General features: G+C 44.5%; 1 protein-coding gene and 2 long non-coding RNA genes across 7 annotated transcripts; 2 read left to right on the top strand and 1 right to left on the bottom strand.

Annotated features, from left to right (window-relative positions):
• Nucleotides 1–8111, top strand: LOC309537148 (zinc finger protein Rlf-like). Of its 4 annotated transcripts, none has more exons than XM_082231721.1 (3): nucleotides 1–187; nucleotides 5363–5436; nucleotides 5897–8111. In XM_082231721.1, exon 3 carries the CDS (start codon nucleotides 5975–5977, stop codon nucleotides 7493–7495), a length of 1521 nt encoding a protein of 506 aa, XP_082087847.1. In that variant the 5' UTR covers nucleotides 1–187; nucleotides 5363–5436; nucleotides 5897–5974; the 3' UTR covers nucleotides 7496–8111. The 4 variants fall into 4 exon arrangements, with proteins under 4 accessions (XP_082087847.1, XP_082087845.1, XP_082087846.1 ...); XM_082231722.1 differs by lacking the exon at nucleotides 1–187 and adding an exon at nucleotides 4016–4146; XM_082231719.1 differs by lacking the exon at nucleotides 5363–5436.
• A 1982-nt stretch (nucleotides 8112–10093) lies between these two features.
• On the top strand, nucleotides 10094–17544 carry LOC309537371. The gene is made up of 2 exons (XR_014221837.1): nucleotides 10094–10469; nucleotides 13049–17544. It is a non-coding gene; the product is annotated as an uncharacterized lncRNA (long non-coding RNA).
• On the bottom strand, nucleotides 12599–24172 carry LOC309537410. Of its 2 annotated transcripts, none has more exons than XR_014221899.1 (3): nucleotides 23737–24172; nucleotides 23127–23197; nucleotides 12599–12704 (listed from the first exon to the last, which is right to left on the bottom strand). It is a non-coding gene; the product is annotated as an uncharacterized lncRNA (long non-coding RNA). The 2 variants fall into 2 exon arrangements; XR_014221900.1 differs by having other exon boundaries at nucleotides 12601–12704; nucleotides 23120–23197.
• Nucleotides 24173–24223: the final 51 nt, after the last annotated feature.

Genomic DNA, 24223 nt, shown 5'->3' with positions numbered 1-24223 from the left:
CGCAAATACGCACGCGCATATTCGGTTTGTTTTTTTTTAAAGCCGACCCGCCCCCGGCCGGCGAGCGATTGTCTCAGCTTTCAATGGGGGGACTCGGAGCTCTGCTTTCTCTTCCCCCTCCTCCCTTCCCATTCCGCCTCCGCCTCTCTCTCCCTCGGCAGGCAGCCCAACAGACCGACCAGGAACGGTGAGTGACCGACTGACTGGCAGACAAGCCTGGGCGGGTTTACTCGGAAGCAAGTTCCGTTGTGCCCACCGGGGGTTGGGCTGGGGGGCTCCCCCCTCTCGGCAGCCTGAGGGGCTCCCTTGGCCCCAGGGGTGGTTGTTGCACGGCAGCCAAGTTTTTCCAGTGGTGGGATAGGGTTTTCCCGTCCCTCTTGATTTCCAAAAGAAAAAAAGAGGTGCGCAGGGCTGAGAACGGAAGGCAGCTCTCCTTTTCATCGGGACTTTTTCGGGAGGTGGGGAGAGTGCCTTCCGTTTCTTCCTTTTCCCACTTACGTCCTCCCTCCCAGACAGACCCTCTTGAACCCAGCCTCGTGAGAAACCGGGGCCACTGGTGGGGAAGGGTCCCTACCCTGCAGGAAGTCGGCTTTCTTTTAAAACAGGAGGGAGGGTCGCTTTATAACAAAAGTAAACTCTGATCCCAGGATAAGGACCCTTGCGAGCTTGTGGGACGCGCGTCTCTCCCATCAGGAGGAATGTGGGCTTCCTTTAAATCGGAAGTGAACTTTTCTTTGAGGCTGGGGGCCACGGGTGGGCTGGTTGAGTGTATGAGAGAGTGAGTGAGTGAGAATGAATGAATGAATCAGTCGGTCCATGCTTAGTTTAGGAGAAATTAATCTTTCTTAGTGTTTTTCCTTTTTAAACCAATATACCTGGATCGGATGTTAGGGGGCATGGGGGAACTTTGGTAGGTCCCTGTAGCCTTTTGTTGGGTCTCTGTTCTAATAGCATCAAGATATGAAGAGGCCCATGTTTCCTGTGTGCAGGGGACAGGGGTGTTGCATCAAAACTTCTATGGCTGACAATATGCAGGATGGGTTGGAAACCTTTTGCCGTTTTGTAAATACGGTTAGGAAGGTTGCACCATACCCCACAATCTCTGCTAAAATGTGGGGTTCTAGGTGCTCACCAAGGGTTGTTGGGAAGATCGAGGTACAACAGAGACTAGTGCCTTTAAAGGTTTATTTAACATATTTACACCTGGAAGTCTGCAGTGAAGGAGGTGCAGAGCATTATATCCCAAGAGTATCTATCTCTCATGGCTCTTGCCATAGCTTAAGCCTAAAGCAGCAGTTGGCCATTTGCTCTGCCCAGCAGCTCATGGAGGTCTGGCCTTTGTTGCCCACCCTTCTTCCAACACACCTCACCAACCCCTTCTATCCTCTGCCCCCCCTTCCTCAAACCTGCACATCTTTTACTGTGACATCACTCCCCTGCCCGGTCACCTTGGCAACCCCTGCTTTGCACAGATCCAGGAGTCTCTCTCTTTGTTGTGCTAATGACCAGCAATCAGTACCTTTGTTAATGGCTTATTCTTGGCTAGCTATGTGAACTAGCTGGGCTTGTGATCCCAAACTTTAAAGCAACAGTGCTGTACTTGCCGAGCATTTGTTATGTGACTTTTAAAATCTGCCTTCTCAGCCTTGTGCTGTCCTGATTTTTTGGACTACAAATCCCACCACACCTGACTGTTGGTCATTCTGGTTGGGGATGAGTGGGAGCAAAGCTGGGGGAAAGGCTGTAATGATCAAATTCTACATTTCAATTCTGCAAGTCCTGCCGCTAGGCAAAGTGTACAGGGCACCTGTGACTAATAGAAATAGGAAAAACAGGAGGAGAACACTGAAAAACGTATACTAACATGACTTAGTCGGTATGAAGGGACAGGATACCCAAATCCTGTCTGTGAAGTCACCCCAGGCCTCAAGACTTCACCCCAGGCCTCAAAACCAAATTTCCCCTTTCTTCTAAAAATCCACAGCTTCAGCTTTTCTCTGCTTTCTCACAAGATGCTGCTGCATAAGCAAAACGTTATTTTTATCAGTACAAGAAAGCTTCAAAAAGCTAATGAATAGGCTCTGTCAGTGCCAAGCATAAACCGGCCTGGGAACTGAGTCTTTTCTTACCCAGTTGCAACAAATATTGGACACGCTGAAACGCAAGTCTTCTCAACCCCCTTGGCTTCTCAGCCCCCTTTTTCCTGGGAAGGGCGCCAAGAGTCTCCAGAAAGGAGCTTTCTGTTCATGCTCAGGGAAACTCATGAGGCAAGACTCCTGAGAAGGGGGAGGGAACTGGAGGGAATACAGTGGTGCCTCGCAAGACGAAAAGAATCCGTTCCGCGAGTCTCTTCATCTTGCGGTTTTTTCGTCTTGCGAAGCAAGCCCATTAGCGGATTAGCGCTATTAGCAGCTTAGCCGGCTTAGCAGATCAGCTGTTAAGTGGCTTAGCGGCTTAGGATCAGCTGCTTAGCGGCTTGGGAAAAGGGGGGGAGGAAAAAAAAACCCCGCAGGAACTCACAATACATTTTCGTCTTGCGAAGCAAGCCCATAGGAAATTCGTTTTGCAAAGCACCTCCAAAACGGAAAACCCTTTCGTCTAGCGGGTTTTCCGTCTTGCGAGGCATTCGTCTTGCGGGGCACCACTGTATATGCTCTGTGCAAATGACTGTAAAATTTGTGCTAAAGCTTGTGAGTTATCACGCTTGCTCCTTCTACCAGCCCGGATGGTAGCAATAAAGCTCTTTCTCTGAATCAACCCTTGAGTGTCTGCTTGACTCCTACTTCCCTCTCCCGGGCGCAATGCTCTTCCAATCCATGGGCAAGGCCTGAAAAGGCTACAGGTAGACACTTAATTTCATGGTTGTGGATTCAAGCCTTACATTGGGCAAAAGATTCCTGCATTGCAAGGGGTTGGACTAGATGACCCTCATGGTCCCTTCCAACTCTACTATGATTCTTTGATTTAACACATGCACAGGAAATGGCAGTAAAAGAGCACCTTAGACACATGACAATTAGTCACAGTTTACTTAGTGACATATGATGGTGTTAAGCTGCTGTACTTAAAATAGCAGCCTTTCTCTTCAAAATGAATGATGTGTGTGCATTGTTGCTGTGAGGTTGTTGCTCAATTGCTGTGGTTTAAGAAGTGATTGTTGGAGGTTTGGGAATAACCCAAACAGAAATTCCTAGGTGTCAGAAAAAATTATTTATTTATGCAACAACTGCGCCCATGTTTTGTTAGCCCCAAAATGGAAAGTGAACGAGGTCCCAGCTAAAGAGGAGTAGTAGATTTAACAAATAGAATAAGAGAGCAAGAAGAACATATATTTAAAGAAGAGTGGAAAACATTTGTTGAATATATGGAAAATAACTATAAAGCTGAAAACACTGGCAGCACTAAGATAAATACAACAGAGTAAATAATTTTTGATGAATGTAAAAGTGGAAAACTTATTTGCATGGAAAATATGTGGGAATGCATGATATGTAAAATGAAGCAGAAGAAGGGAAGTCATTGGCTATTTAAAAGTTTGTAAAATGTTTGTTTTGAAATGTAAAATTTGAAAATTTAACAGAAATTATTATAAAATAGAAGTTTATAATAGAAATTATTATAAAATAGATGGTTGGAAGTGCTCCAGTCCATAGAAGTTGTGCAACATGTCATTGTGAAGATCAGAAGAGGGGTTAGCCTAGGTGACTTTAGAGGCCGCATCCTGTTCTTAGATTTTAATACAACAGTGAGAGACACTCCTTGAAGCTTACAGCAATTCATGGTTCAGCTGTGTTAGTGCATTATATCATAATCTACAGGTAGGGTATCATCTTTCTTTTTAAAATCATGGGAAGGTTGTGTATGCAAAAGGCAGGGGATTGGAACCTGAGTGCCAGAGCTTCCTTTCCCCAGTGAGCAATTATTCAGAACATCTAGCCCTTTAAGAAAAAATAGGTACTAACAGTTGCAACTTAGCAACCTATGGGTTGTCTAAGCAACAGAACACTTCTTAGTCTCTGGTTCGCTGAATCACAGGGAATCTACCACTGCATGACATATAGCAAGACATCTGTGCCTCTCCCTGTGGGTTAATGAATAAACTAAGGAGCAAAGAGTCATCTTTTTGAATAGAAGATACAAAAGAAGGTATAAAATTTGTCTATAATTTTTTTTTTTTTGCAAAGTGTCATTGACTGACTACTCCATATGCTAGAAGCAATCTGTAGGTTGTTGTTGTTGGCACCCATCTATCTCCAGAGTCAGTGCAGTGTGCTTCCAGGGGTGAAATCAAACCATTGCATTAGCAACACCCCCTTCTCTGCCTTGCTGATGTGCTCCAAAGGAAAGCAGAGCAATAAGTGGCAACAGCTTGGATGGCTCCATCCAACTGTCTTAGGGACTCAACTCCAGACTTGTGTAGGGTTTACTCCTTAGCCTTTTCTTCATCCAAAGATATTCCTCAAAGCAGCAGAGGTTTAGGATCAGGGTTTTCCTTCTAGTAATAATAATAACTAGGCGGCTTCCATAGAAACCAAAAATACTGTAAAATATCACACGTTAAAAACTTCCCTGAAAAGGGCTGCCTTAAGATGTCTTCTGAATGTCAGGTAGTTGTTTATCGCTTTGACATCTGCTGGAAGGGCGTTCCACAGGGCGGGTGCCACTACTGAGAAGGCCCTCTGCCTGGTTCCCTGTAGCATTGCTTCTCGCAATGAGGGAACCGCCAGAAGGCCCTCGGCGCTGGACCTCAGCATCCGGGCAGAATGATGGGGGAGGAGACGCTCCTTCAGGTATACTGGACCGAGGCCGTTTAGGGCTTTAAAGGTCAGCACCAACACTTTGAATTGTGCTCGGAAACGTACTGGGAGCCAATGTAGGTCTTTCAAGACCGGTGTTATATGGTCTCGGCGGCCGCCCCCAGTCACCAGTCTAGCTGCCGCATTCTGGATTAGTTGTAGTTTCCGAGTCACCTTCAAAGGTAGCCCCACGTAGAGTGCATTGCAGTAGTCCAAGCGGGAGATAACCAGAGCATGCACCACTCTGGCGAGACAGTCCGCAGGCAGATAGGGTCTCAGCCTGCGTACCAGATGGAGCTGGTAAACAGCTGCCCTGGACACGGATTTGACCTGTGCCTCCATGGACAGCTGTGAGTCCAAAATGACTCCCAGGCTGCGCACCTGGTCCTTCAGGGCTATTCATTCTGTAAAATGAATGTTAATCATGTGTTCATCATTGAGAAAACAATTAAAGAGAGGTGGAGTGGGTTTGTTAAACAGAAATCAGTGAAAACAGGATACTGAACTAGATAAGCCTTGGATCTGACTCAGCAGATTATGCTTTTATCTCTCCATTTTATCTCTAGAAGACCTGGCTTGGCTTAGAACATTAAGTGGATGGTGCAGAAATTGAAATAAGATTGAAATAAGAAATGCCAGAGTATGTATCTATATATAACCCTCTAATCCAGGCGTGGGGAACATGTGGCCATTCTGATGTTTCTGAATTACAACTCTCACCATCCCTGGCCATAGGCCATGCTTGCTGGGGTTAATGGGAACTGGGAGTCCAGCAACATTTGAAGGGCCACGGGTTCCCCAAATCTGCTGCAATCGCTTCTGGATTGAGAGGAATAGCTCTGTCGGTGGAGCATGAGACTCTTAGGGTTGTGGGTTCAAGCCTCACATTGGGGAAAAGATTCCTGCATTGCAGGGGGTTGGACTAGATGACCCTCATGGTCCCTTCCAACTCTACAATTCTATGAAATGTCTGAAATCTGAAGAAAGAGCATCTTACCCAGATACCCTGTCCAGTCTTTTCATTTTTCTCCCTTTTGTCTTTAAGAGAGATCTCTGGGGGCTAAATTAAGATCTGACTTGCGCTCTCTTCTTTCCTATAGGCAGAAGAAGCAGGCCTTATTGTGTCTGTTTTGTTATGTGTGAGAGCCCTGCAGCTCCGATCAAATGAAAATGATGACATGAAGACCTCTGTATGCAAAACAATTGCATGCCTTCTGCCAGAAGACCTTGAAGTAAGAAGAGCATGCCAGCTCACTGAATACATACTTGAGCCAAGCAAGGAAAGATACAGTCTACTAGAAGAGCTCTACCTGCAACAAGATAAAAAATTGGATGGAAAAAACTCCCTGTGTTTTGAGCTGCTGTTGGCTTTAAAGGAGTATTGGCCATTTGATCCAGAATTTTGGGACTGGAAAACTCTGAAGCGACACTGGAGAAGAAAACAAGTTTCTGATTCAGGGAATGATCTGAGTTGCAGGAAGATGTCTTTCAATGAAACTGCTATGCTAGATGTTTTCCTAAGTGATAGTGAAGATAATAATTCTGAAGGTCAAGATACAATAAATCAGCCTAAAGTGAGAGTTAAAAAGCCCATTGGGTCCTCGGAAAGGTACCAGAGGTGGCTTCAGTACAAATTTTTCTGTGCTATTTGCAAAAAGGAATGTATAGAGGCCAGAATACTTCACCATTCCAAGATGCATATGGAAGATGGCATTTATACATGCCCAGTGTGTATAAAAAAGTTCAAGAGGAAGGATGTCTTTGTGAAGCATGTGATGGAACATGTAAAAATGCCTCCTAGTAGGAAATACCGTGGTAAGAAGAAGTTGCTGTTGAAGAAAGAGAGGCTGGCGATGAGCAGTCTAGCCAGAATTGCTTCTGTGGCTCTTGGAGAACAACCCAGAACTGACACGCAGGATTACATCACGTTTAGTAAGCTAGAAAACTGCCACTTGCAGGACAGGGACCTGTACCCATGCCCAGGCACGGATTGCTCCAAGGTGTATAAGCAGTTCAAGTACTTAAGTGTTCACTTGAAAGCAGAACACGAAAATGATCAAAATGCAATGCACTACATGGACATGAAAAACAGGAGAGAGAGGTGTTCATACTGCAGGCGGCATTTTGTTTCGGCTTTCCATCTACAGGAGCATGAACAAGTGCACAGTGGCCCTCAGCCGTACATGTGTGTGTCAGTGGGCTGCTATGCTAGGTTTGGATCAGTGAACGAGTTGCTCCGTCACAAACAGCAACACGACAATCTGCGTTATAAATGTGAGCTCAGTGGCTGTAACATTGTTTTCAGTGACTTGGGGCAGCTCTACCACCACGAAGCCCAGCATTTTCGGGATGCTTCCTACGCATGCAACTTTAGTGGCTGTAAAAAATTCTACTATTTTGAAACGGAGTTTACGGATCACATGTCAGTGCATATTACAAATGGTCAAATTAAGAAGGTACAGATTAAGCATGAGGAAAATGTTTCTGGGGACAGTCTTACCTGCCTTTCAGATTTGGAAGTGTTTGAACAAAAAGACCCCGCCTGCCTACATGAGAGTTTTAATTTGCCTTCAGGATCTACAAATTCAGAGGCAATCCAGCAGGTTAAGCAAGAATCTACAAACTCAGAGGGAATCCTGCAAGTTAAACAAGAAGCTATGTTTGATGGAGAGGTAGATGTTAAAGTAATGACAGTTTAAGAAGCAATATTGGACCCCCTAGCCAGTGAGATGCAGTTGGTGCCATTGCCTGAAGCAGTAGGTTTGGCCAGGCAACTCCTTTCTCTTAAACTCCTGTTAAAACGTTTTGATCTGGGTTAAGCAGCTATATAGTTATTTTAGTCTAACATAGTGTTTTATTGTCCAACATAGAATTTTAAAATTCATCTCTGGTTATTTTTGTGCTTTTTAAAACTGTTTTTAGTTGTTTTTATTATACTTTGTACATCACATTGAGATAAATATATTTGGAACGCAACATCTTAAAGACTTAACCAATTTATTCTGGCAAAAGCTTTTGATTACCTCAGACCCACTTCATGATGCGTAATCGTAAAGTGGTAAGCATATAAATACATTATTCTGGCAGTGTCTTTCTGTATCATGGTCTAACATAAACAGACCTTTTCAGGGCCTGAGACCTGAGACAGACCTGAGACAGATCCCAAGGTATTGGCTGCTATTAGAATACATTTCCTTGGATCTCCAGGTTCTGATTGATTTCAGTACATTTCGGTGGAAGGAAAATGTCAGGAAATAATGCAGTTTTTTCTGTGATGTTTGCAGACTAAAATAAAGATAACAAATATGACTCCAATTTGCTTGCATGGTTTTTGTTCCTGGTCTCTGACAATTCTGTGAAATACAGCAACTTCTCCTATTTTCACTTCTCACTGGATTCTCTTGACACCCTAAACCACAACTCCCATCCTCCCTTGCTGTGATACCATCCAGCAACATGCAGGTTCACCATTCCTGCTTCGTATGAAGAGCTGTGTATCTAAATGTGGTTACAAGAATATGTGTCTTGAAATTGCACCACCACAATCTCTGGACAGCAGACTGAACAGGCACACAGATCACCTGCTCAAAATCATCTTTGTTATGGTAGGGCACTGAAACATCTGAAAGTTGTACTCGTATTTTACATGGCCGAAAAAGATCTTACAGCACTTTGCAAAGGATGGGAACCCATTCAAATAAAAGCAAGTAATTATTTAGGGAGTCATTGTGCTCTGCTGAGTTAAATTAACATTGTATTGCAATGGGTCATTAGGTGTTTAATGCAACACAAAAATAAAACACCTTATGCTTCACCTATATATGAATTGTAGCCTTTTTAGGCCTTTCTCACGGGTGGAAAGAGCATTGCGCCCGGGGAAGGGGAGTCAACAGACACCGAAGGGTTAAACCAGAGAAAGAGCTATTTATTCTACCTTCCAGGTAGCAGAAGGAGCAAGTGTGATAACTCAGAAGCGAGCACAAACTGAAAACATTTTTACATGCAGTTTTTTATCCATTCTTTCAAGTCCCCCTTCCCTCCCAATCTCCTGAGCTTGCATAGAATTGTTTCTACTGGTGCTGTTCCCGGAGAAAGTTGCAAGTTGGATGTGCTGCTGGCAAGGTCAACTAAAGCCTGGGAAGCACAACGCATTGTTCTTCTCGGCTACCTTTGTTACAGCAGAGCAAAAGCTTAGCTAATGCTTTTAGCTACTGAGAAAGTAATTTTGAAAAGTCTTGAGGCTTGATGCCTGGTTGGGGGGGGGGTGACTACACAGGTTTTAGGGTATCCTAACCTGTCCTCTCCTCTCCTTCAGAATGACATATGAATGATTAGCTCACTGCCCATAAGCACACATTATCCGCACATGTGTAAGCCACAGCTCTCTTACCTGCCAAGGTCAGAAATAGCACCATGCCTAGAACTCACTCCATGATAAATGAGGTGAGAAGGACAAAGGATGTACATTTCCCACCCTCCTGTCTATTGCTTGGATTGGTGATCAAAGTAAAAGGTATTTTGTATGAACAACAATTAGCACTTATAGGAAGGGGAGGGAGGGAATGAAACGTATACTTTATATATGCCAAAGTGTGCTGAAACTGGGTGCTGATGTATCACGTGCTTCAACAAGACTGCGTACAAATTGTGGCGTCTCTCTTCCTACTCTTAATTTCTGTGTCATTGCTACTCTTAATTTTTGTGTCAGTTCCCCCCCAAAATGCTGAACTCTCCGAGAACCTGCTAGGTTGGCAGCTAGGTTAGCATATAAAGGGGCAGTAATAACACAAAGCTCAGAATGACTCTGGTCAGAGTCTCTGCTGAGCCTACACAAGATGTGAAGGTATTTGTTGTTTATTCACTCCATTTCTAAACTGCCCTTCCCCTAATGTATGTTTATAATGAAGGTACATAGAAGTGGTTAGAAAAGAATATGAAACAAAAAATCCAAATAGTTAAAACTAGGTAGAAAAAGAGAAAGGTCTGAATGCTGTAATGTACCAAAATCTTAAAGCTTGCTTTTTAACTGAAAAGCAAAACATTTCCAATTTTCTATGACAAATAAAAACTTATTTTTTTTAAATCTCTAAATAGGAAGGAAAACCAACATTAATCCTACAACGAGCGAATAAACAAGTCTCTCCAGAGTACTGTAAAATCTGCGGATCGCATTCGCCCTTCTTGCTGCAGCTCCACATCGGAAGCTTCCCTTCCTCCCCCGCCTCTCCGAAGTAGCCCCGCCCCTCCTCCCCATTGGGCAGCGCTGGGAAATGGGGCGGGAGGGAAGAACCCAGCTCCAGCAGCGCGATGCATTTGCGTCATCGCTCCGCGTGAGGGCCGAGCGCCCAATGGGAACCTGTCTTTGGCGGCCTCCTTCCCGCCCCGCCGAAGGGCGGCAGCATGCGCAGGAGCCGGGAGTGGGCGGGGCCGTCGGGTCACGTGGGCCCGTCCCCCGCCGATGTGGTCAGCGGCTGCGGGGTCACGTGATTCGTTGCCTACGCGCGGTGGGGCCGGGTGCAGATGGCGGACGCCGAGGCTGACGCGGCCCTGCAGCCAGAGATGCCCCGGCTGGCCGCCGGCCTGAGCTCTCGGCTCCGGCAGCTGCAGACGGAGCTCAGCGAGCAGGGGGTGGGCGAGGGCTCGTCGGGCGCCTATTGCCGGGACTTCTGTCAGGTGAGCGGGGCGGGCCGGGCGCGAGGGCGGTTATTGGGGGGGGGAGCGGAGGAGGAGGGCGCGCGCGCGCGGGACGGTTGGCGGCGGAGGGGGGGGGAGGGCCAGGCTGGGCCGCCGGAGGAGGTTTGGGGCGCCGGGGCCCCGCGGAGGAGGAGGCTGAGGCGCAGGCGGCGGCGGCGAGCCGTTGCCTGGCGCTGGGGAGGCGGGGCCGAGGGACCGTCCCTGTTGGGAGGCTCCGCCGACGCCGCTTCCCGTTTCTTCTGGCTTCGCGGGAGGTTCGGGTTCCGGGACCCGATGGCCTTCGCTGTTCTCGGGGGGGGGGGGCTCCCTCCCTTCTCCGCCCAGCCCAGCGCGCTCGGGCTTCTCCGCGCCCGCTTCCGGATGCTGGTGTTTTCGGCGCGCTCCCACCGCCTTTTTGTGGCAGCGCCGGAATTGAAGGAGGAAGAGGAGCAGTCGGTTAAACGGGGGCGGAGCGGGGGCTTCGTTTAACGAAATCCATGACCCCCCCTCCCTCCTTCCGCGGACTCTTTCTCTTTTCCTTGCCTCAGTTTTCACCCACATATTTCCCCTTTGGCCGTAGCTTTCTAACTGCTGTAGTTGAGGGTGTTATCAGTTGTCCAGTTCTCCCGCCTCTTCATCTCCCTCCGCCAGTTTACTTAAAATCCTTACAACAATCTGATGTGATCTAGTCCTGCTTTGGCTACCTGTCCAGCTCTTACCGCTAGTTGTTTTCATAGCTCTTTCGCCCCCAATCTTACATAATTAAGATTTTTGTGCGTACTGTACTTTGCATCTACTGGATATCTTCAAGTTATTTGTTTCCATTCTGTTTCTAATAATAAATTCACTATCTCTTCTTCTGTTGGGATATTATGCATAGTATCTTGGATGAGGCTGCCCAAATGTGTGTTTTGGCCCTGCTTCAGGAGCTTCCAGCAATTAATTGGGTGGCTGCAACAGAAATGGCCTGTTTTCTGAATAAATAGTCTCAGTGGTATGACTTTATTTGAAAATGAATTTTTTATTCTTTCTCCATCTGATATTGCCATAGTTTTTCTGTGTTATATATCATATTGGGTTGAAAGTTTCAACCAAGCGTTGTTGAATGTAGTGTGCATGCAAACATGAAAATGTCGCATCACATATATCCACTGCTTTGAAGTTTCTGCAAAGAACTTCTGTTGGGTTGAAATAAGCGACAGGCGAATGGCAAGGTGTCATACGGGAGGCATCTCTCAAGCATGTCTCGGAGAGTCCCTTTTATTGAATATTCCAGCATTACCACATATGTGCTTGTTGCTGATTGGTTAACATGAATACAATGCAAAGGTTGAATATAGGTATTAATCATATAGGTATATATGAATATAGGTATTAAAGGTTGGGAAAGGGAACACAGAATTGGACAGGCGTGAAACCTCCTTATTAAACTATTAACTAGTGATTGAGTATCAAGACTTAAACTATTACTAATGATTGATATAGCATGACATGAAAGAACATAACAATCGCGTTCCGTAGATGTGGTCAACAATGTGTTAAGAACAGGTCAGGGTACTGAACTCAATGTGAACTGATCACAATGTGAAACTTCCTCCAGCAACATGCATTCCAGCCACTTCCTCCAGTTCGCTCTGCTGCACTAGGGAGTTCCCAGTGCAGCTAATCCCATAGTGCAAGCACAGACTGATCAGCTGGTGGTTGGGTCCTCAAAGTGCCTACAGATCCCCGTCTGACCTGAGAGCGACTTTATATCATGTCATGGGTATCAGGTGATGCCACAGATATTATTATATATAGAGCATATTTAATTAGGCCTATGAACGGAAGTTTTCACAGTCCTGGTTTAGGCCATAAGTTCTTAGTGAAATTTAGAAAATAATTTAGACAGAACGTTGAGGTGGTTCACATGTCACGTGTCTGGGGTGGCTCAAAACTCCAAGATTGCCGTGACGACCATGGGGCTGTCATAGCATATTGCTGGCTCAACACATGTGGCAGGCCACACTTTGGATCTTGTTTTCTCAACTGCACAGGAAGAAGTTGATCTGAAAATTTGGAATGTTGACACCAGCTCCTTATCATGGTCCAATCGCTTCCTGTTGAAATTTAGGCTTTCAGCACCTTTCCTCCTATGCAGAGATAGGGGGACCTATTAAGATGGTCTGTCCTCAGATGCTAATGGATCCTGTGTGTTTTCGGACGGCTCTTGGTTGCCCTGTATGTTGATGACCTCTGTTGGGAGACAGAGAAAATTTGTCCTTGTTAATTCTTCTTCACCTATCAGTGGCTTTTTATACCATCGACCATGGTATTCTTCTGGAGCAAATGTCTGAGTTAGAGGTGGGTGGCACCGCTTTGCATTGGTATAGGTCCTACTTGGATGATCATTTCCAGAGGGTGATGGTTGGGGACTGCTCTTTGGCCCTTCAATGTAGGGTTCCTCAGGGTTTTATTTAATCCCCTATGCTATTTTAACACCAACATGAAACAGCTGAGTGGGGTTATCTGGAATTTTGGAGTATGCTATTAGCAATATACTGATGACACATAGTTCTGCTTCTTCTTTATACTTGCAGGTGCAGCAGTGGATGTGCTGGACCATTGTCTTTCCTCAGTAAAAGACTGGATGGGAGCCAACAACGGAAGCTCAATCAAGAGAAGACTGAGGCACTTAGTGGGTGGTTTCCTAGACCAGATGGATGGGAGGTGACCTGCTCTTATGGGGTTACACTCCCTCTGAAGGAGCAGGTACATCACTTGGGGGTACTTCTAGATGCTTTGCTGTTGCTTGAGGCTTAGGTCACCTCAGTTGCGCGAAATGCCTCCCATCAGTTTCAGCTGGTGGCCGAACTGTGCCCCTATCTGGACAGGGATAGCCCAGCTTCTATCATCTATGCTGTGGTAACTTCTAGCAATGCATTACACATGTAGCAGCTTCTGATGATGGTTCAGAAAATTCAGCTAGTGTAGAATTCCTCTGCTAGGTTGCTCACCAGGACATGACCGTTTGAACATATTACACTGATCCTGGCCTAACTGCACTGGCTTCCAAATGGTTTCCTGGCCCAGTTCAAAGTGCTGGTCTTGTCCTATAAAGTCTTAAACTGTTCATGACTGCAATACCTCAAAGACTATGTATCCCCATGTGAACCAACCCAGAACCTGCAATCCTCATTGGAGGCCCTTTGTGTGCCTCCTCAATGAGGGGTCAGGAGGATGGCAACAGGAGAACAGGCCTCTATTGCAGTAACTCCCCATTTGTGGAATGCTCTCCCCAGGGAGGATTGCCTAGCTGCCCTAGCACCTTCGTTATACATCTTTAAGTGTCAGGTGAAAATGTTCCTATTCAATCAGGCCTTCAGCTGATTAACATTCTATGTCCTCTTAAATGTTTGTGTGGGAGGTGGGGTCATGGGTTTGTCTTGTTCTTATTTTTATTTTTATTTTGTATTTTTATGCTGTCAGCCACCCTGAGATCTTGGATGAAGGGAGGTAAATAAATAAGTAACTTAAATATTTAATCATGATTGATGAGGAAAACACAACAATATTAAAACTCCACAATATATGCAGCATAAAAAAACTTCCAAGGGAGTGAAACTGTTAAAGGGTTTGCAAAAAATAAGAATAGGCATTTTGCTTGATGTCAAAAAGGCCACATCCGCACCATAATTTTTAAGCACCATTATACCACTCAGTGTGGGGAGCTGTGATCTCGTAAGAATTCTCAGCACCCTTAACAATCTATGGTTCCCAGGATATTTTGTGGAAAGTCATTTCTGCTTAAAGTGGTAAAATGCTGCTTTAAATGTGTGGTGCAGATGTAGCAAAAGATAGCAAAGTGAGCAAGAACTCCACAGCTGGGGCACTACCACCAATAAGGTCCTCTTGTTCTGTTACATTTAAGCTGGTGGGGACTTCCAGAGGAGGCTCCTCAGAGCTCTTAATGTATGACACAAGGCTGATAATGGAGGCAGGTGTTTCCCTGTTCTAAGCTGTCAACCTGGTTGGCTCAGTTGGTTAGAGCATGGTGCTGATAATGCCAAGGTGGCAGGTTCAATCCCCCTTTGGGGCAGCTGCATTTTCCTGCATTGCAGGGGGGTTGGACTAGATGATAATCCTCAGGATTCCTTCCAACTCTACAATTCTATGTTTCTGCTCCCTGAGGGAAAAAAAAATGTGTGGAAGAGATGGGGAGAAAGAAAAAGGGGATAAGAAGTATATGGCTAGCCCACTGTTAGCTCTGGCCCCACTGTCTTTTGGATTGGGGCCTGCCCATTGTTAATTGCAGCCCCACCCCTCACTCTGATACAGCCTCCGTGATGTTTCCTGTCTTAAAGCCATCCAAAGTGGCCATCAGTGCTTCCTATAGGAGTAAGTTTCATAGTTGAACTATGCACTGTGTGAATAAGTACTCCGCCCGCCCCCAATCCTAAATCTTCCAAAATTCAGCTTCAGTTGCTTTCCTAATGATCTCTAGATGGGAATTTGCATTTTTTCACAGCTGCCACATCCTGGGTCAACACCTTCATTGAGCTATCCACTGCAACTCCAAGGTCTCATTCCTGGTCATTTCCTGCCAGTTCAGGCTCAGTGAGTGTATATGTGAAATAAGGATGGTGATTCTGTCACTAGGGGGCAGCCTCACCCTATAGCCACTTCTGGAACATGATCTACAGTATAAAGCTGAGATGTTAGGAGACTTCACACCTTCAATTGACCATTATATGGCCTTTATGCCCCTAAGTGAAGCTGAGTGATGGACTTTCACGTGGCTGGAATTGGGTGGATCTGTTGTAATCCAAGGCTCCACTTTGCATTTAAAGGACTGACTTGCCCAACTATGGTCATGCCTTTCACAGCCCTCATTAATGCATTATGACGTAGTAGAACAGGAAGCCCACAGGTCCAAAACCTGTTTCCTGTTATTCATTCTTCATCTTTTGCCTCCGGCTGGAACCTAATTTCCCGCAACCGCTGGAAGCTGCAGATGCAAACAGGGCCATGGAAAGGCTTTGACACGCAATAATGCCCGGAAAAGGGAATCAAGGCCCAGAACAGGTAGAAACTAGAGTGCAAAGAGCCACCTGTTCACACCACTAATCAATGCACTAGCAGAAATGTGAGAAACGGGGAATGAATAAGAGGCTGGGCTTTTCTAGATAACCATTTTATTGTGTAATAAATGTACAATTGGTACATAGGATCTAAACACCCCTCCACCACTAACAGTACATTTGTTGCAGAGAAATGAATTATCCTAGTACTCATACAGCAATATTTTATTATTTGCTAGTAAAAAGTCAGCATTCCCCCAGCAACATGCATCTCCTTTATTAAGAAAAATGTATCATAGAATTGTCAGAATCAGACCACCAAAGTGTGGTGAGACCTACACTTTGGAATGCCCTCCAATTATATATTAGATAAATGCCATCTCTATCGACTTTTAGGCACTTGTTGAAGACTTTCCTCTTTTGATAAACCTTCCAAATGGAGATTGTGATCCCAATTGGTATCTGCAATGCACAAAAGCTGTAGGAGCATGTGGCCTGGGCTGGATGTCTCTACTGGGTCAGCCAGCCGATGGCCTTTCCCATCTGCACTGTCTGTGACACTTTGGAAGAAAAGAAGAAGCTGAGATAAGCAAGCTTTGCTGGCATCAGGGCCCTGTTATGAGGCTTTCCCTGTTAGCCTCCATTTCATGTTCAGCAGTGAACCAAAGATGGCTTTGGCTCAAGCAAAGGACTGTGGGTAATGACCTTCCCACCTTGACCATATGCACAGTCTTGTAGTTTGATTTCTCTATGTTTTACTTTCTTACCAGTGAGGTCATGAGGATCCGAAAAGTTCCTTGATTGACTCACCAGGAAGCTAGGTTGCCAAATGCAGATTATTTGCATCTAAAAGTTCCTTCATGGAGCTATGGAAACAAGCTTGTGCACCAGCCATAAATTCTATAGAAATGCAGAGGCATACCAGATAGAACAATAGGATCTGCAGGCAAGGTAGCATAACCCACCAGGAAGCCACTCCTTCTGACAGGTTAAATCTCCAAGATAATCCTTTTGGATAAGTGACCCTTGTTTGTTTGTGTGTCCCAATCTATGTCTTACGAAAAATGTCCATATTACATTACATGCCTCACCAGCTACGCCCCTGTCTGGAAGGGTCCAGATCACACACAGGACAGGCTAAATGATCTTTTTGGGCCAGTGTATTTTTGAGACCATGTAGGCGGCAATTTCACAAAGGGTCCCCTAATACACATGTCCATCAGCCACCATGTTAACAGCCCCAGCACAGGAGGATGGAGACAGCTGGGAAGTGATGGATTGCTATCTCCACCACCCACCTTCTTAATTAGAGCCAGTTGAGGGAGTAGCCCTGGCTGTCAGTTTCCTCCTCCTCAGTTTTAGTATTGCACTTGTAGAGTGCCAATCGAGATAATTGAGTTAATATATTTTTTAAAGGAATGGCCATGAGCATTTGTCGTCTCATCACTGAGATAGGACAACCAATCCCCACCCATTTGAATTTAGAGCCAAGAGAGAACAGGTTAATGTAACGTGGCACATGCATTTCTTATTTACACTTTTGCTTGCAGAAGAACATTGTAGGGTGTGGAAGCTTGCCACTTTTTACACCCCAAAGGTAAACATGTTTACTCAGACATCTCACTGTTTCCTGCCTATTAAACAGAGTTTAACTGCAGCCTTAGTTATTGTTGATCCAATAATCCTTTTACTTGTAACCTTCGTTTGAGCAAGTTGTCACACCCTGTCCTAGTGGCATTTAAAGAATAGATGTTGCAGAACAGATATATTTATTATATTTGAGTTTCCTTCACATTGGCATATTGAGATTTGCCAGGGATCAAACCCAGGACCTTGGACATGCAAGGCACATACTCTGCTATTGAACTACTTCTTCAAATGCTGATCCTTTTAAATATTAACTTTCCGAATGCTGAAGCCAGGGCAGTGAATCAATAAAGGAAGTGGGTTTTAATGTGCAAATAATCTCATCTTTAATGCAAATGAATAAAACCTGTGGTTTTAAAACAAATAAACGTGTCTAGCCTTTTATTGACTAGAGAAGCTGCCACACCTGCCTCTGTATTGGGACATAGGCAGTTACATTGGCTGTGTACACACTTCAACTCTGAAGCACATTTGGAGCACGTTGTTTCCCTCAATAATTCTGAGTACTGCAGTTTATCCACGAGAGAGTAACTACTTCCAGCAACCCTTCACAAACTAGGGTACCCAGAATTATTTGATAAAAAGAAGGTGCTTTGAATTTGCTTCAAAAGTGTTGTGTATAAATAGCCATGAATTAGAATATTTTCCCTATGATGATTAAGCCCGCACTGAACCACTGCATCCCAAGACACACTTTAGTGTTCAGCCTACAAAACACTATATGACTTGGTTCTGAGTAAACCAGCATTGGAGCTGGTTACAAGTTTAAGAGGGTAGTTCAGTATGTTAAGGAGCTATATCCAGGGTGCATTAGATGTTTTCAAACAGGCTATATATCAGGGGTATAGCATATGCTTTGCACATCAGTATATGTTTTTCTCCCTCGTAATAACAGATCCTGGGGTCATATAGTGAAGCTCAGTGGACTTGGGAACATGGCATACTGCCTTATACTTTGCAAGAACATTGGATTGGTCTATCAAATTTGTTATAATCTACACTGACACTTACTGAATCAGACCATTTGTCTGTCTAGCTTAATATTTTCTCCCTTGTTTCTCAGACCTAAGTCCTCAGCTGTTGTTGGGACTTGAACTTCCATCACCTCTGACCACTGATCCTGTGCTGAAGGGCAATTGTTCTCCAGGGTTTCATAAGTTGATAATGATAATTTTATTATTTATAACCCACCCAACTGGCTGGATTTCCCTAGCCACTCTGGGCAGTTTACAATATATATCAAACATAATAAAATATCAAACTTTTTTTTTAACATTCCCAGCTTAAATGAACTGCTGCATTGCAGGGGTTAGACTAAATTACTCTTGGGGTCCACATTTCTCTTGATTCTATGCTGGGGATCCAACCTAGAATCTTCTGCCTTGAGTCCCAGGCTATGGCTGTGGCTATGGCAAAAGCAAGACCCTATTGGGGTGTTAATGCTGTGAACCCCTCCAATATAGTCTCAGGTTGAATATATTTGTAAATAAACCATAAAGACACCACAGTCTCTGCTGTGTTCCATTTCCAAAGGAAACATGAACCCTGGGTAACCCCCTGGAATCTCACACCACTTAAGAGATTGGGATGGATATGCAACTATGGATGAATAAATGTGTATATAGTTTATGTATTCATACACATACTTGCATTGCTCTTTCCTGCTTCCTTTTTATTGCTTCCTTTTACTTCCTCTTGTTTTGTTAGCTCGTTATTATAATTTAAGGTATTGTAAACTGCATTGAATGGGCATTTTGCCCAGAAAGGATGGCGTTCCATTACAATGTACCAATGTTATACACAAACTAATTATCCAAGTGGTGAAAAATGCTTACTCTGGGTTTGTTTTTTCCAATGAGGTCACAGGAAGCTTAGGAGTAATTTTGTATTTGTTTACAAATATACAGGCTTATGCTTAGGTGAAGCTCACGGTTTTGCATGTCCCAAAAGTTTACTTCTCCCTCCCCATCAGATTTCTGGGGGAGCACCACCAGAACTAAACAAAAATAAGCTCTGCCTTGCTCTCAGGCTGACCCACAGTACTCTACAGACACGGATTACCACATTCCTTAGTAGACAGGGAAAAAACTGCTCCCTCACAGAACAGTCACTGGACATTGTTAGAGTTGGCTAATTTCCTTAACCGGGGTGGGGAAACTAGTGCTTAAGATTTTGTTGGTCTCCAATTCCCATCAGCCCCAGCTAGCATGGCTTAATGGGCAGGGATGATAAGAGTTGAACCCCCACAAAACATCCGAAGGGTCACAGTCTCCTCACCCATTTTTAACAAAGGAGTGGACAACTTTGACAGGGTTATTTCCAAGTCCAAGGCTCTGACCATGAGTCAAACCATCTCTTTAAGTTGTAAGGGACTCCAGGAGGAGTCTTGCCCATCCCCCAACAATATAACCCCCACCGAAACCACCACAGTAGTAGTAGTAATGTACCTGTGGCTAAGATCACGTAGTTGTAGTATTTAATTACACCCTGATAAATACTGTAAGTTCTTGTATACCTGATCATTTTGACTGGGAAATAGGTGGCACAGCCTTCACTCTGCTGATAAACATTAACCATAACCACAAAAATAGGGGTGGGAAGCCTGTCTTTCTCCAGATGTTGTCCCCAGAATAAATACCTTTGTGCTATTTTTGAGCTCCCCAAGGCAACTGACACTTCCATTCTCTGGAAGCTGCTCTTTGTTTAGTGATTTAGTGATGGCCTAAATGCATATCCTCCCCTTAAGTATTGGCTAACATTAAAAAGGAGGATAAGGTCAATTTTAGTACTTGCAGCTTTCAAAGAGATACTGAGTGACTTCATCTTGGAATCAAGTCATTGATAAGTATGGCCTTTCTTTGGACGTTCTGGGTTCATTAGACTTGTAGATGGCATCTCACCACATGTAATCTCATGTTTTAAAACATTATCTTTGTGCTGGTTGCACTTCTAGTTGTCTGTCCAAATGTGCCCCTTTGTATGCCAAACTACTGATTCAGATTCCTCGCCCTCACTATGTAACCAGCAGCACAAATATCAAATGAAGAGAAACCCTTACAGCTCTGCGGCTCCAGTTTATTATATGCTCTGCCATAGTTGAAGAATGCTATTGCTGGATCTCTTATGAAGAGAGATTACTTCCTGGTTTGCCCAATCTAGGTAAAGGGACCCCTGACCATTAGGTCCAGTCGTGTCCGACTCTGGGGTTGCAGCGCTCATCTCGCTTTATTGGCCGAGGGAGCCGGCGTACAGCTTCTGGGTCATGTGGCCAGCATAACTAAGCCGCTTCTGGCAAAACAGAGCAGCACACGGAAATGCCATTTACCTTCCCACCGGAGTGGTGCCTATTTATCTACTTGCACTTTGACGTGCTTTCAGACTGTTAGGTTGGCAGGAGCAGGGACCGAGCCACGGGAGCTCATCCCATCGCGGGGATTCAAACCGCCGACCTTCTGATCAGCAAGTCTTAGGCTTTGGTTTAACCCACACCACCACCCGCGTCCTTCCCTTTACACCTCTGAAAAAATGGCCTGTTTTGCCTTTAGAGTGACAATTTTAAGGAGAAATGTTTGTAGGGATGTTAAGTTAAGTTCTGAAGGGGAGCAAACTTTTATCTTAAAAAATGTCTGGTTTGAAAAATTATTTTGACCCTTCAACTTTTTAAATTCTGTTTTTATTCTGTTTTATGTGTTTTATCTCTTGTAATGGTTTTGGCTTAACAAATAAATAATAACAGATGTTGGACTACCCCACCCATCATCCACAGCACAGCCAATAGTCAGGAATGTAGTCCAACAACATCTGGAAGGGTACAGGTCCCACACCCCTGCAATAAAGGTTTGGGTTTTTTACATTACAAGCTGTTGTATACAGTACTGCTTACTGTCAGAAGTCACCCCGAAGCACTTTACACATATCAATCAAAACTCTATGACACAGAATCGTAAAATACAACTGAAACATCAGTCACAATACCATTATAATTAACACAAGATTATCAAAGAAGACGAAGACTGAAAATAACCTAGATATGTTGACCTCCAAGAGCTTGGGAAAACAAGAACGTCTTCACCCTGTGGCAAAATTCCATCAGTGTTCTATCCATCCCTCTGGGGGAAGGGAGTTCCGTAACTGGGTGCACCTACAGAGGTTATGTACTTTAACAACCAAATTAGTGTAAAGTTACATGGCTGTCAAGGGCATCCAGCCAAGCCCAGTGCACATTTTATTTGGAACATTTTATTATTCCAGTGGGGCTTACTCTTAAGTAGGGATGGGTGAAGATGTCAGTTTTTGTGGCTCATTTTTCCACTCTTAATTCAGTTTTAATTTCACATCACTTTGTGACTTATGAAAATTCATCAGCATTTTAGTGATGATTTTTCCAATTTTTAGTATTAATATTATTATTATATTACATTTGTATACCGTCCTTCACCCGTACATCTCAGGGCAGTTCACAACCTAAAATAAGATACAGAGGATTGCTTCATGGGATCAGTAAGAAACTAAGTAGTAGTGTTTTCTCAACATTTCCCCCCTAAGTCAGAGGAAGACTCGCCTACTGAATTTTAGGATACAGTAAAAGCTATGCCTTTGAGAACATTTTTGAAAATGTTAATATGCAATTTTGCCAAATATACACATTTCTGCAAAGCAATTTCTCCTAATACAATGCACCTTTGTGCACATTACATTACTTGCCTAGAGAAGTGTGAATTTCGAAAGCTAACAGTGTTTTGGTTTGCGTCTTATTTTGGAAAGTGAGAATTAGGCAGGTTCACCTTTAAATGCAGACTGAATTGAATTTTCCACCACCACTACTCCTGATAAAGTTTGCATGTAGAAGGTGCTGCTTGACACAGTTACACAATTCCATATATTTGAATCAGCCAGTTCTACCTGTTTGTTCACTGACTAATCCTATAGCAACTTCCTACCATCACCGCACAGTCAAAAGGACACACAGGAACATATACCGGGTATCTACATTCCGTTCCCAGGCTGTCACTGAAAGGTTGTCTAAACAGCAAAACATATACTTACTTCCTTTTCCTGTAGACCAAAGGTTCTCAAAGTTTCTATCGGTGTGTGTGTGTGTGCTGCTTGAGGGGCTTGCAAACTACCAAGGTTCACCAGTCACAAAGAAAATGGTGTGGGGTGGAGCCAATCACCAAATGTTGAAAGACAGTGCAATCTTGGTGCAACTGGCAGATACCAAAATAATCTAATGATATCTAACCCCACTTTGCAAATTGCTAAAAACATTGCCACAGCAATTTCCTTGTGGCAAACAGCTTGATAGGGCAGTTTCCTATACAGCTATTAGCTCTGGAAGTATTGTGACCCTGCTCCACATTTTAGCAAGAATTTGCTCCCTGCCCTGCCTCTCATACTGTATTAACTTTTGTAATTTCATCTCCCCCTTTTCCATCTTCTCCCTCCCACATACTGCCAATTTCTTTCATCCCTCCTTATTCATTTTCCTCCTACTATTATGCCATTTCTTTATATTCCCAATTTCTTGCTTTAAAAATATTAATATTTTATATATTTTCCCTAATTGTTGTTGGCACCTCCTCTCCAGCCCTTCTCTGACTCTCAGCAGCCTTTACTCACCATGCAGGGAGACAGTTTCTCTCACGGTATTTTTAAGACTCTGAGGAACCGAGGGACAAAATAATAGAATTCTAAAGTTGGAAGGGACCGTGAGGGTCATCTAGTCCAAACGCCTGCAATGCAGGAATATGCAGGTGACCCCTTATAGGGATAAAACCTGTAACCTTGGCATTATCAGTACTGTACCAGGCTCTAAGCAACAGCTATCCTCACTGGAATTTGTGTCAATATCATCCCTTCCCCAGTTAAAAAAACAACCACCGAAAAGTGAATACACATATAGTAGCTTAAAAAACCTATATCTTAAGATTTTGAGGTCAGTACAATTCACATTTGTGTGTGTCCACTTGCAATGTATAGCCCTCCTTTAGTCCATCTGCATATGGGGCTCCTCTTCATGTTCTGTGAAGCAATATAAAATTTAAGACTTTCCATTTTCTACAAAGCAACTGCTAAACGTTACAGTACAGGATGGGGCCACTAAAACTCCCGGGAAAAACTTTCGCTTTTGTTTGTTTATTGTTTTTCACCTCAATTTGCTTTTAACCTGCTTTTTAACTCCTTGCGATTTTACTGTCTGGCTCAGGAACAGATTTAGGCTTGATTAGGTCCTAAGCTACTGAAGGTAATGAGGCCCTTTATATGTCCAGCTGTCCTTTATCAACAACAAATGGCCGTTGTTTTTGTGTTGAATATATGCTATATGGTAATTTATGGACCTAATAGGTATCTAAAGCCATTTGCCACTGTTGCTGTATGTGGGTTTTATTTTGTGTGTTTTTTATCTTATATTTTGGAAATGTACATCCAGTCCCCCCCCCTTTAAATTATTTGAGGGCCCCCAAGGGTTATAAATCTCTCCGCGGCAGCAGCGGCATATAAATATTTCTATTAGGCGGACAAGCAAGATTCATCTCCCGCTGCCAAGGGGTTGGACTTGCCTCCCTCTCTCTCAGCGCAGCCCTGGTCGCGTCCAGACAGAGGCCAAGAGCGCAACAGGTTCGCACCGGAGAGAGCCTGGTTCTTTTAACTCCGAGTAATCCCCCTGCCCGAGGCGGCCGCGCTCATTCACTTCCCAAGGCTGCGCTCCCAGGGACACTGACGAGCGTTGGGGGCGGATGGAACTCGCAGGCTCCCTTCTCTCCCCCTCCCCTCCCCTCTTCATTATGTACTTCTCCCCTCGGCTTCTGTTCTTCTCCCCGTTCTCTTTCCTCCCCCCCATCCCTCTCCGCCAATCAGCGCCCGGCGACGTCGCGAGCTCCCCGGCTCCGGTTGGCTGGCGTTGCGCGCGCCGCCTGCCCATTCCTTTTGTGTATATGCTGAGGGGAAAAGAGAGGAACGCGAATGCGCGTGTGTGTCTTTCGCCCTCCCTCCCTCCCTCCCTGCCGGCGCGCGACTGGCCCGGCTTTCAATTGGGGGAATTCGGAG

This window comes from Podarcis vaucheri (genome assembly GCF_965113315.1).
Source record: "Podarcis vaucheri genome assembly, chromosome: 7".
NCBI lineage: Eukaryota > Metazoa > Chordata > Lepidosauria > Squamata > Lacertidae > Podarcis > Podarcis vaucheri.
The sequence above is the reverse complement of the archived record's forward strand: the minus strand, read 5'-3'. Positions and strand labels throughout refer to the sequence as shown.

What these genes read in the sequence shown, in the direction of transcription:
- LOC309537148 (XM_082231719.1), top strand. Translation starts at nt 5,975, where the DNA reads ATGAAGACCTCTGTATGCAAAACAATTGCATGCCTTCTGCCAGAAGAC.